We start from the raw sequence: 12,404 nt of genomic DNA, 5'->3' as shown, positions 1-12,404 counted from the left end.
ACTTTTTCCTGTAGTCATGAACATTATTATTTTTACTACAGCCCAAGAACATACAAAATAGTAATTTACGTAACAAGTCCGGAAAATAGGGTTTTTTTGGACGAATAGACAAAATTCCAGGACGAGCGTAAGCGAGTCCTGGAAGTCTGTGAGTCCAAAAAAAACATTTTTTGTGTTGCGCACAATATTTTTTCGGCAACCATGTAAAATAACACTATCGCTATGATGCTTTCCATATTTTATTGCGATTGCGATAAAAAAACATGCAAATTTTTGACAACTAATTCCATATGAACTGTCAGCCGTTATCTCGGTTGCTATGGATTCTATGATTCTTTTCCGGCCTAGTCCGGGAAGTACGTACTTTCCGGACTAGGCCGGGAAATGCTACTTTCTCAGAGAAAAAGCGTCCGGGAAGTGAGCACTTCCCGGACGGTTGCCGAAAATTATTTTTACTACAGCCCATAGGCCAAGGTGAAAATGACGTCTGTGAAATAACAGATATTGAAGAGGGAAAGTAAATAATAGTTAAATGACTTTCGGGAACTCGTTGTTCTAACAGACCGCTCTATAATTTCGTCACAATGTCTGTAATTTTCGAATTTTGACTCGGGATTGATCTCAAATTCAGTCAACTGCCTCCTTGAATACCACATAACTGTATGGTATACACAGGATGTTCCATCTCAGACGAGCCACCCCATATATTTGTTATCCCATAGTTATTGGAAAAATTTCCCAAAATATGTCACATGATTTTTTGGGGGGCATTTTTTGACGTATATATTTGAGACGAGAAATCCCCTAAGAGTAAGGAGTGGGGCTTCAACCCTTCAAAATTGAATAGTGAAGAGGGTTTGAGTTTTTCAGCTCAAATGAGCCCACTTTTTGTGAAATCATTATAAATCATAACAAAATAAAAAATAATAAAAAAAAAGGTTTTTGATATTGAGACACCTCCAGGCTTTGTTTGATTCCATAATTTTTCATCCAGGATCTAAGATACATGAAACATCTTATAGATTTTTCGCCTAACCTATTGCGGGTTTTTGTAACTGTAAGATCAGCTCTGGAAAATTATCTTTGAACAGGAGCTGAAGATGCTGGCGTTGATGAAAATTTCTTGGCCAGAGAGACAGAAAGAGATTTCTGTCTCTACCAAAATCTACCGATAGATTCAATAGAAAAGTGAGAAAACTACTGATGAAGTCTCACTGGCGAATGTTTTAGCAAAATACTTTACCGACGCCTTTTGCCTAGAAATCACTAAGAATACCTACCGTAAATAATCCGGAAATCTGGATCAATGCAAAAATATAGTATTTGCAGCATTTTTGTCAAAGGACCTTATCTGGTCCTGTTGAAAGAATTCCTGGACACCTAACAGATGTATATACATTATTCAATATATGACATTATGTTGGAAAATTGGTGAACCAGTTTCAAAGTTTAATTATTCCACCCTTAGATTTTCTGAGTCGATCTGAGTCTATCGGCAAAATTAGAAATCACGAATTTTTTATGATGCACTTCGACAGACCTACTCATTTCGAAATGTTTCTCATCTATAGGAGGACTGCATAATGAATTATTCTGCTATATACCCTTGTATAAGCCTGTATTTGAAATATAATGAAACATTCATTAAATCAAAGGATTTCCCATTAGAATCACAAAAGGTACAATTTTATTAGATTTCAAATGATGATTCAGGCAATAGCTTGTTCGCATACTTTTTTCCCAAGGATTTCAACAAGGATCGAAGAGAAGCACTGAATTGGGGTCTTGAGCTTATGAGCGGTCGTCATTCATGTGCTTATTGCACCCTTGAAATCCAAAGAACTGTATTCCTAAATACGGGTGATTTTTTCAAGTTGAATCTGTCAAAAATCTCGAAAAGGAAAAATATTTCGAATAAAAGGTTAATGAACAAGTCCACTTATGCCAAAACCTTTTGCATTTATACCTACCTCACTCCTTTTATGCGCAAATCAAAAGGCCGAAGAAGTTTTTCTTTTCTTGGACGAAAAATGTTTCGATATCTTCCTGTGGAAATACAGACAATTTTCAGTTCAAAAAATTTTCAAAAATAAGCTTAAACATTTTTTATTCTCATTATGAAGAGCAACAATCCATCAACTTTTGGGATAGCTTTTAGAATGGCTCATAGAGCATTTGAGGTGAAATCAAAGACTTTTTTTATTTTTTGGTCGCTATTCCCATTATGAAGGTTGATACTGACTAATGTTTTAATGTTTTTTTTCTTTTAATTAAATGTTATTGTGTTAATGACTATTTCAACAGTTTGATACTTTTGATATTTTTTGTAATACTTTTTAATGTTTTATTTTTCAACTATGCTCTTTAATTTTTCTTCTTTTATGATGATACTTTTTAATGTTTTACTATTGGGCGCTGCACTGTTCATCTCTCCATTTTATTATTGTATTCTACACTACTATTTTCCCTGTAGATAGGGATAGACAAAGGATCTGGCTTTAGTGGATTTATCTTGGTTTATTTACTAGATATACATGAAACTAGTTTTTCGGGTGATTATATTAAATATATAAATTTCTCTAGTCCGATCTGTATTCACAAAAATACTGAGCATTTTTTCGATATTCTCCTAGAGTTTTCCATGGTTCTAGTGGCGCGGATCAACATCAGAAATCATGAACATGGTGAGTCTTTGATTTGCACATATATTCCAACCGAAAATTCCTGAGGTCAATGGAAACACTTTTCTCTTCAATGGAAGCACCTTTTTTCTCTACCATTATTTCGTTTCAGATCGGTTGAAAAAATACAGGCTGTAGAAAATCTATCGAAAAATGTAATTTTTAGTTATATCTCGTAAATTGAATAGAATCGAAGAAAATGATTTTCAAAATATAGTTTTTGATTGATGTAATAAATCTTTTCTGAACATTAAACTCCATCAAAGTCCGGTCAACTCCAGAATACCCGCTATACTGAGTGAGAAAAAAATCACATCGGAAAAAATAGTAAAAGAAAAAAGTCTTTCTCTTTACCTCAAGAATCTTCGCTTGAAATATATGTACAAGTAAAGAACTCACCTTGTACATACGAGTACACAGAAAATTTACAAAATGAATTTGACCCCTTTTTCGTGATCAGTGAATCAAACCTCACGATTTCAGACCATTTCCGGGTGAATATTCGAAAAATATACATAGACATCGCGTCGAAATGCTAGAGCGGGGAAGGGTAACTCAAAAAATGTTTTTTTTTCGGCAACCGTCCGGGAAGTGCTCACTTCCCGGACGCTTTTTCTCTGAGAAAGTAGCATTTCCCGGCCTAGTCCGGAAAGTACGTACTTCCCGGACTAGGCCGGAAAAGAATCATAGAATCCATAGCAACCGAGATAACGGCTGACAGTTCATATGAAATTAGTTGTCAAAAATTTGCATGTTTTTTTATCGTAATCGTAATAAAATATGGAAAGCAGCAGCGATAGTGTTATTTTACATGGTTGCCGAAAAAATATTGTACGCAACACGCCCGAAAATGGTTTTTTTGGACTCACAGACTTCCAGGACTCGCTTACGCTCGTCCTGGAATTTTGTCTATTCGTCCAAAAAACCCTATTTTCCGGACTTGTTACGTAAATTACTATTATGACTTTCAAGTGTCAAAACTGTGCTATTTTTGAAACGAATAAAAAAATGTTCAAGAACTCACGTTGTTTGAATACATAAAAATTTGAGTTATTCACAATATACCCATCAATCTCATTCAAATCGAAGAAACTTGAGATTTTCAGGGTAAGTTCGGTTCTGGAATGTCGCGGTTGAGTTCATTAATGATCAAAATCCGACAAGGGGTTCCGTAAATATGGCCATTCGAAATTTTTGTTTCCTTGTAATTGCAAACTACGAATTCAATCGAATGAATTTTCGTATTTAGATTCAAAATAATAATTTCAATTTTCATGCAGATTTGCATGTTGATCGCGATACCAAAGTCAGAGAAAATTCAAGAAAAAATTATGTGTATCTAAAACTAGAATATGAAGCCTCTTTTTGGATTTTGAGAGGTGTGTGGGTTGTAGTTCTTATACTGCGACTGAAGTAGTTCACGGCCAAGGACAAATTAGGGAAATGAAAGAACGGGATAAAAACACTTATTCAATTTATTTCCAACCCACAAGTGTCGCTGGACACTTGGGTCGTTGCGGTTCGGTCGCAGGTACTTTTTGGCCGGTTTCGGGATCAGATGTGAAAATCTTTACTCTTCTCGTTGTCGGTGCAAGTGTTGCACATATGTTGTAGTTGTAGACTGGACTGAACTCAATTCAATTATTCGCCCTGAAATGCCGATATTTATGGGTATTCAGGCCGTTTTCTATTCGACTGTTAGCAAGGCCTTTCCACAGATCCCTTAGGGGTGTAGCTTTGATCATTCCAAGTTTAAACACCGAGTTCTTCTGTTTTTAGCATTTTGGTTCGAACTTTAACTTTACTCGAATATTTTCGAGGGAATCGATAGATTCCCTACAGGTGTAAAGAAGACTTCTCACGCTTGCAGGCTAAAGGGCCCATTCATTATGTTGTTGCATAAATAACTGTAAAGCATATGCATCTCTATTTTTGATAGGAAGTCATTGAAAAAGATAATGAGTCATACAAAAATATATCAACATCTATTATATTTCTATTGAGGAACACCTTCTAATCTGAATTGATAAGATATAAAACGAGGATATGATATAGAATCGAGATAAATCTTTTTCATAATCAAGCATTATCTAGATAACCGAAGGAACTAAATTGTCTCTATTCGAATATAATCTTATTCCTCATGTTTTTGCTAATTTTATTGGTGAAAAATGAAATTAATCTATCAGGTTCTGGTGTCTTTAATCTGTTTCATTTACTTGTTAGAGGGTAAGTTTTGTTGTTGTACACTAAAAACTATAAAACATATCATTGATTAATTCAACAATTTGTGTAGTAAAGTTTTTCGATAACTAGGTGATTTTTTAGCTTGAAAACTTTTATCGAATAGTTTTTCGTGAACATTTAGGATACCTATTCACTGAAATAATTCAAAGTAAAAAATTCGGTAAATATATGATATTAAATTCCATCAATTCTCCGTGTTCAAAACTCTATACCTACTGTAAGGTAGATATTAAGATAGTCCTTTAATAAACTAAACATATTGGTATTAGTCGAATTCAATGTCTAATTTTTTCCTTTCAGTTGAATCTTCTACGAGTAAATCAGTTGAAGAAAATCTAAATTCCAAATGGTCATATTGCTTCGAATTCACATGGTTGGGTCCTGACTATGATAATTCTACCCAATACAATAGTACCTGTGCCGATTATTTGGAAGAAAGTGGTGCAAAAGGCATTCCTTGCAACCCACCATTTGTGATTACTTGTGAGTACCCAAGGATCTTCAAAATGAAAAGTTAACAAACAGGCAGTGAACTAAAAGTAACTGACCTACATAGCTACTGAAGATCACATCATGGTTGTCGAAAAGTCATTAAATGTAAATAAAAATTCCGTGGTCAAGAAACCTCAATCTTATAAGAATATGTAGGATTTCACATATGCCTACTTATGCGTTTCGTCCCTGGCACACACACCGGACTCATCAGTTTGACTTTGGTATAATTGTGTGTGCCGTGTCACAGACGCTTGGGGAATTATTATCGAGAGCCGCCGGGACTCGAACCCGGCACCTTGTCGCATCTCGGTGAGTGAGTCTATACTCCTAACCTCTAGGCCACCGAATGCTGTGTTTATTGTTGCTATGTGGAGCTTTATGAAAAGCCGGCACATGACTCCCTCCTCAGTGACGGAGGAACGAAACTTATGCGTGTTACGAGGTCATCGGTGCAGCAGGGTGATTGCCGCCTAATCAGAGCTGCAACTCGCGATATCGTGCAGACGGTGAATGCCGCCTATTCAGGTCCGCTATACCGCGGCAGACCAAGGAGCACGTATTGCACGTCATGGGAATGGGCGTCTAGAGTTTCGTTGGAAAATTGCAGATATATGGGAGCTACGCATCAACCTTCTGCTTTCCAGGACACATCGTTAAGACGGCCATTCCCATCACGTCGGGGTCACCAATGTAGGATTTTACATATGCCTACTTATGCGTTTCGTCCCTGGCACACACACCGGACTCATCAGTGTGACTTTGGTATAATTGTGTGTGCCGTGTCACAGACGCTTGGGGAATTATTATCGGGAGCCGCCGGGACTCGAACCCGGCACCTTGTCGCATCTCGGTGAGTGAGTCTACACTCCTAACCTCTAGGCCACCGAGTGCTGTGTTTATTGTTGCTATGTGGAGCTTTATGAGAAGCCGGCACAAATATGTGTCACTATGTGTTTTTCACAGGAAAATTTTGGGGTAGTTTTGATTTCTTCGATTGTCATGTTGTTTGAGGTGCTGAATCCGAATCCGCGGTGGAAACATTGAAAACAATTAAAAAAAAAGTGAAAATTTCTTTTTTTTTGCGGTTTTTTGCATAATCCTGTTTCTTTGTTTGCAGACAATGGCACTTTTCCAGATATGGACTATCTTTGGAAATACCATAAATCTAGTATTGTTTGTCGTCGTTCAAGTGGGCAAGTTTGTGCAAGATATGCATATTACTACAATGGCGCAAGTAAGTTCTATTAATTTTTGACAGTGGAGGATTTACAGATTTGCCGTCTGTAGGCTATGTTCAATTTTTGCTGCCTCTAAATTTTGATACCTTATAGATCACAATAATATAATATCATTTACATTTTCTATCAATGAAAATCTAACTTTATGATTTGTGTTCCATCATCCTCGTTGCATCAACTTTTTCCTCAACATTAAGAACTAAGTACTGTGTCAGATCTTCGATTGTTTTCACAGCAAAGAATTATCAAAGAACATTATTTTAAGCAAAGAATATCTCGATAATGTACCACTTTCAAAGAAAGATGAAGTAAACGTCTTGAAACTATTCAATACTTACATAATATGAATAACGCTTACACAGAAAGTATACATTTGGCGCACGTTAATAAATATTTTTTATTACAATGCAGCAAATTTCTTTCTTAATTATCAGTTAATATTACAGTTTAAGTTAAATTTTAAAAGCATTACCTTTTTGCGAGACTTTAAATTCGGAAAATCATTAATTAGGCAATATATATCATATCATCCTACGAAATCTTATTCATTAGTATATTTTACAAAGCATGTAGCAATTGTTCATGTAGTGATCTTGAGATATTGAGTGTTTGGCTCTGTAGACCATGTTTCGTTTTATGTAGAATATTTTAATTTTTCTTCAATTTTCGAAATTCGTACTCAGTGTCTGTGTATAACAAATTTTTTTTCAATTCTGTGAATTGAAATATTAAAAAATTAATAGGCTCAATATGCCGATCCTTATGCCTTCAGCCTGCTGGTAAATCCACCGTTGATTTTTAAGTAATGTAAATGAGAATTTTTATGGTTATTGTGGAAAAAAGTCACATTATACAGTACGTGTGTAGATTATGTGAGGAATAAAATTTCTAACAACGTTATTGAATATTTTCAACTAAACCGAGAGCAAAACAAATTCTGGACACCCAACCCAGTATACATGAGATGTATATGAGATATTTCAAAATTACCCCTATTGTGAATATTCAGAACCGCGTTCGGAATATTGCATTGTTACATTCCAGAATGTTCTGTAACATATGAAACACTTCTGAATCATATACTTTTGAAACTCTTCGAATCATATATATGATTCAAAATATTTTGAACCATTTCAAAAATATTCCCATCATAAATATTCAAAACGTTTCAAAATTAACTCAAATGTTAATGTTCGGAACTTTATACTATTAGATTTCAAAAACATCTTGGAATTATTCATTCAGAAACATTTCGAAATTATTTACCTTTGAACTATATAACCCCAAATGTTATTATAAGAAAAACAATATTGCGAGATTTCAAAAACATCCACTACATCAAAGTTGCCCATAACACTTTTAAATTGTCAGCTCGCGTTAGGAACACTGAAGCCAAGCACCGTCGAGCGTAGTTAGGAGTTGGATGGGTGACCGCTTGTAACACCGCGTGCTGTAAGTTCGATTTCAATCTGGCAAAGTCATCCGTTATAGAAATGGAAGGTGTAATTCGCAAAGATCACAGAGTGGAAAACTGACAATCACATCAGTGATCTAGGGATGAAACAACGCAATCACCTTAAAAAATTGGCTTGGTTCCATCCATTGAACGTTTTCTGGACATATTTTGCGATCCGACCGATGTTTCTCATTTAGAAACTTACCTGATATACTCGCGAACCCTGAAATTTTCTAATCTTCAAACTCATTTCGTTCGAGAGTTATCTTGTACACGTACAGAATTGAATTTGACCTAGAATTCATCATAAATGACCCGAACCCAATCATTAAATAACTCAAAATTTGAAAATTACAAACATTTTGTTTTCCTGTTACAAATGCTCAAAAGCTCATCTCGACTTCACTTATTAACATTTGAATTAAATTTTAAAAAAATCGAATACTTGCACCTTTTTACTACTGCAAATATTCCAATTCACTTTATATTTAATACATCTATATGAAAATCGCCGATTTTTTATTTGAAAATAAACTATATTAGAATATTTCTTGATTTTAAAAAAGCAAACATTCAAACCTACTATTTTATTATTTGTAGTGACAAATGCTACATACATGTGCACTAAAGTTCAAGTTGTTGGAGAAGAACCTGTTAGGAAAGGATGTTTCACCCAAAAGATTAATGACTTTGAAGTAGAAGTTTGTGCCTGTGTTTCAGGACAAGGACTATACAAGCCATGTAATCTACATTTTTAAGTAAAATAAAAAAAAATTTTCTTAGAAAAGTTGTATTTCAGTTCTCACACATAATATAAATAAAGATATAAAACAGAATGTGTGTATCTCTCTTAAAACTTACAAGATTATGAAGTAAAATAAATAAAACTTAATAACTTGTAAAACTGTTCAAGACAAATTTCAATATTGTGAACATTTGCATATTGAAATGTGAAGTATCAGATATTACTTCATTTTAGTTCAACTGAGGACTTAATTCTTAAAATTTCTTCTTTATTCCACATAAAATTTAAGTAGAAGTTTGGAAAAATATTACATCATCTGCTGCAACTGAAGTAGTAGTTCTAGGTTTGCCATCTTCCCCTCTTACTTCTCCATAAGTTATTCTACCAGTTACATGCACCCTCTGTCCTTTTTTCAGATAAGTGAGTATTGTTTCTCTTAAACCAGGTTTGAAACATATCACTCTATGCCATTCGGTCCTTTGTAAAAATTCTCCTGATTCATACCTTTGAACATAATGAGATTACTAATTTGACACATTTTCTGCAATTACAGGTATGCAATTATTCCCTTATAAATATTTACCTGTAATTTGAGTGCGTAGCCACAGAAAAAACAGCCACAGGATGCTGATCAGAACCTTTCCTTTGAGGATCAGCTCCAACTCTTCCCAAAAGTTGTACACTATTGATAGCTTAAATATTTTTTGATTAGAGATAAATTAAAGTCAGTACTGAAATATGATTTAAAACCTACTTTTTTCAATTCTTGCAGGTTCTTGAGAAGTTGTAGTTTCAGAACTATATCTTACGAACTTGTGGAGAGTAGAACTAATATTCTGAAAATATTTGAAAAAAATATAAGCAATGTTAATAATAACCATCAAAAATTACCTTTAGTCGAAACATTGTTTTCTATCTATATACAGGTAATATAGGTTCAATAAAATAAAATATGATCGGAAACAACCAGGGAGTTAAAAAAAGTTAGGTTAAATAAGTTGGGTTAAAAAAAATGTCATAAAAAATTTTCATCTTTGTTTTTATTAGGATGTATTGTATATCAATTAATCGATTCATAAAAAAAATATTATAGATCAGCATATATTTAAACTAAATAATATATTGAAATCATAATGAAAAATTAATATTGTAATCCCGTTTTTTTCAAATATTGTTTAATGTGAAAATAACGGATAACATTCGAACACTGAAGATTTAAACTTGACGTGGCCTTAAGAAATAGACAGACGTGGCCCGAATTTTGACAATAGGTTAATTGGTTATGTGTCAAGTTTGAAAACATTAAATAGCAAAGAATTGAAATTCCAATAAAATGCATTCTTTTTTACAAAGAGGCAATGCCCTTCTAGCTTATACGTTAAGTGTATTGGCCTGTTTAACATTTGCTTGCTTTATCACAACGGTGTTTTTGAATTACAAAACTGAAGCCGATATAACCCCTGTTAAAATAGTCGTGTAAGTGAATTACTTACCATATTTTCAGTTTTAAAAAAGATCTCATGTTATAGGAAAAATGTTCCCGACTATAGTGCCTCTAGGGAAAAGAATGATCTTGGATTCTTAACATTAGATTTGCAAACAGACCTCACAAACTTGTTCAACTGGAATGTTAAACAATTGTTTCTGTATTTAACTGCAGAGTATGAAACTGCCAACAATAAATTGAATCAGGTATTAATGAATAAAATGCGTGCAAACATTTTCGCCAATTTAAAAAATTTATATTACAGGTTGTTCTTTGGGATAGAATTATTTTGAGGGGTGAAAATGCTAAACTGAATTATAAAAACATGAATACCAAATATTACTTTTGGGATGATGGAAATGGTTTAAGGTAATATTGCTGAAATACTCAATGTTATACATGCTGACTATTTTTTTTTAGAGGTAACAAAAATATAACCCTCACATTGTCTTGGAATATAATTCCCAATGCTGGATTTCTACCAAATATTTTTGCTCATGGATCTCACTCTTTTGAATTTCCAGTAGAATATACTACTTCAAGAATGTAAAGAATTGGTTTTTTACTAATAAAAAAGTGTTAATTTCTTTTTTTATAACATAGAGTTTCATTACTTTAGGAAAAAATTATTATTTTAGAAGAATTAAAAAAATATTTTACTTCGAAATAATTTATTCAAAAATTCTGCCAATTTTAATGTACCAGAAGATCAATTATCATCAAATTAGATTATTTTATTATAAACGTAAGATGAAATGGCATTCTTTATTTATGTGCAGAATTCATATATTCAAAAGAAATACAGAAACTATAAGATTATAAATAATTAAAACTAGTAATACACTTAGTGAGCATCTGATTTTCACCAGTTTGTAATAGGTAATTGAATCACCATAAATTATCAACATATTCACTCAAGTTAATGGTTCAGTCTGAATATTTTTATCTTCCATGGTTAACTTTATTGAACCATATTGGTTTGATATACCAAGAATTTCCCTCAAACCCTGCAAAATTACCTTACCAATATAATTTGAAAAAATATCACAAACTAGAATATTTATGTAAATAGTTCCCAATGAAATTGGTACCTTATTTTCTGTAGTGAGCTTTGTAGCATTTTCAACATCTGCATTACAGTTATCTTCCCCTAATTCTGCAGCTTTCTGCATAACAGCAGCCATTTCTTGTATTTTTTCAGCTTGTTTTCTTATAATGTTATGATATTCATTGTTCTGAAGATTTTTAAAGTTAATTCTGGTTTTATAAATTTTTTCTGCAGTGTGCTGTCTGAAATCCAAACACAAATAAAAATGTTCAAATTTGCAGACAATAAAGTTCACCTATATTTGAACATAATATGTTCTAAGGTAGTTTGATACTCTTCTAAAGCAGCACGTAACTCCCTATTTTCCTGTTGGATTTCTTTCAAAAGTCTATTTTCTTTCTGTATGTTAGCTATCAACTGAGAGTGTGGTTTTTGGTTAGCAACATCGTTTAAATGCTCTACATCTTCCTGAAACTGAAGTACACTGTTATAGAAAGTGAAAAATAATAACATCCTTCTATAACCTGTTTCATTGCATCAATTTTCTGATGTATTTGATTCGTTTCACTCAGCAAAGTATCAGCAATCTCATCCTCTTCCTGTAATCTCTTTGCTAATCTTGAGGCATTACAAATAACTTGTTGTAGTGTGAGCGACATAGTCCCCAATAACAAACCTAACTTGATCAGTTTTTCAAACGAAGTCCCCTGATGAAAATTAAGCTATGAGGCTATTTACAGTTTCAATACAAATTTAAATTAATCATTTTAGAACAAACATTGTCACTAAAATTCGAAAAGGTAACAAAAAACACGTCTACGTCTTAATAACATAGAATTAATGACAACTTATAGAGTTCTCTATATAAAGTGTTTACTTACTTTTCCAACCTAGAATACCAAATATTTCGCCAGAAAACTGCAGTTTCAATTTGGCTTCAATTGCCTGAAATAAGATGTTTAGAAATATTTGGTGAATCCACCGATAAGATTTTGATTAGGAACATTC

At 33.3% G+C, this 12,404-nt stretch overlaps 4 protein-coding genes across 5 annotated transcripts; 2 read left to right on the top strand and 2 right to left on the bottom strand.

The window, feature by feature from the left end:
* Positions 1-4,750: 4,750 nt before the first annotated feature.
* Positions 4,751-8,953, top strand: LOC123685020. The gene is made up of 4 exons (XM_045624574.1): positions 4,751-4,910; positions 5,229-5,411; positions 6,541-6,657; positions 8,718-8,953. The coding sequence occupies exons 1-4, from the start codon at positions 4,853-4,855 to the stop codon at positions 8,873-8,875; spliced, it is 516 nt and encodes a 171-aa protein (XP_045480530.1). The 5' UTR covers positions 4,751-4,852; the 3' UTR covers positions 8,876-8,953.
* LOC123685021 (single-stranded DNA-binding protein, mitochondrial) lies at positions 8,897-9,907 on the bottom strand. Its single transcript, XM_045624575.1, has 4 exons — positions 9,754-9,907; positions 9,617-9,698; positions 9,446-9,554; positions 8,897-9,366 (listed from the first exon to the last, which is right to left on the bottom strand). The coding sequence occupies exons 1-4, from the start codon at positions 9,766-9,768 to the stop codon at positions 9,147-9,149; spliced, it is 426 nt and encodes a 141-aa protein (XP_045480531.1). The 5' UTR covers positions 9,769-9,907; the 3' UTR covers positions 8,897-9,146.
* Positions 9,908-10,116: 209 nt separating this feature from the next.
* On the top strand, positions 10,117-10,946 carry LOC123685019 (signal peptidase complex subunit 3). The gene is made up of 4 exons (XM_045624573.1): positions 10,117-10,338; positions 10,392-10,554; positions 10,614-10,717; positions 10,769-10,946. The coding sequence occupies exons 1-4, from the start codon at positions 10,196-10,198 to the stop codon at positions 10,896-10,898; spliced, it is 540 nt and encodes a 179-aa protein (XP_045480529.1). The 5' UTR covers positions 10,117-10,195; the 3' UTR covers positions 10,899-10,946.
* A 56-nt stretch (positions 10,947-11,002) lies between these two features.
* On the bottom strand, positions 11,003-12,234 carry LOC123685017 (FGFR1 oncogene partner 2 homolog). 2 transcript variants are annotated; one of them, XM_045624571.1, is made up of 4 exons: positions 11,921-12,234; positions 11,692-11,870; positions 11,440-11,638; positions 11,003-11,367 (listed from the first exon to the last, which is right to left on the bottom strand). In XM_045624571.1, the coding sequence occupies exons 1-4, from the start codon at positions 12,053-12,055 to the stop codon at positions 11,263-11,265; spliced, it is 618 nt and encodes a 205-aa protein (XP_045480527.1). In that variant the 5' UTR covers positions 12,056-12,234; the 3' UTR covers positions 11,003-11,262. The 2 variants fall into 2 exon arrangements, with proteins under 2 accessions (XP_045480527.1, XP_045480528.1); XM_045624572.1 differs by having other exon boundaries at positions 11,003-11,355; positions 11,921-12,231.
* Between the last annotated feature and the right edge of the window lie 170 nt (positions 12,235-12,404).

This window comes from Harmonia axyridis, chromosome 7 (genome assembly GCF_914767665.1).
Source record: "Harmonia axyridis chromosome 7, icHarAxyr1.1, whole genome shotgun sequence".
Lineage (NCBI taxonomy): Eukaryota > Metazoa > Arthropoda > Insecta > Coleoptera > Coccinellidae > Harmonia > Harmonia axyridis.
The sequence above is the reverse complement of the archived record's forward strand: the minus strand, read 5'-3'. Positions and strand labels throughout refer to the sequence as shown.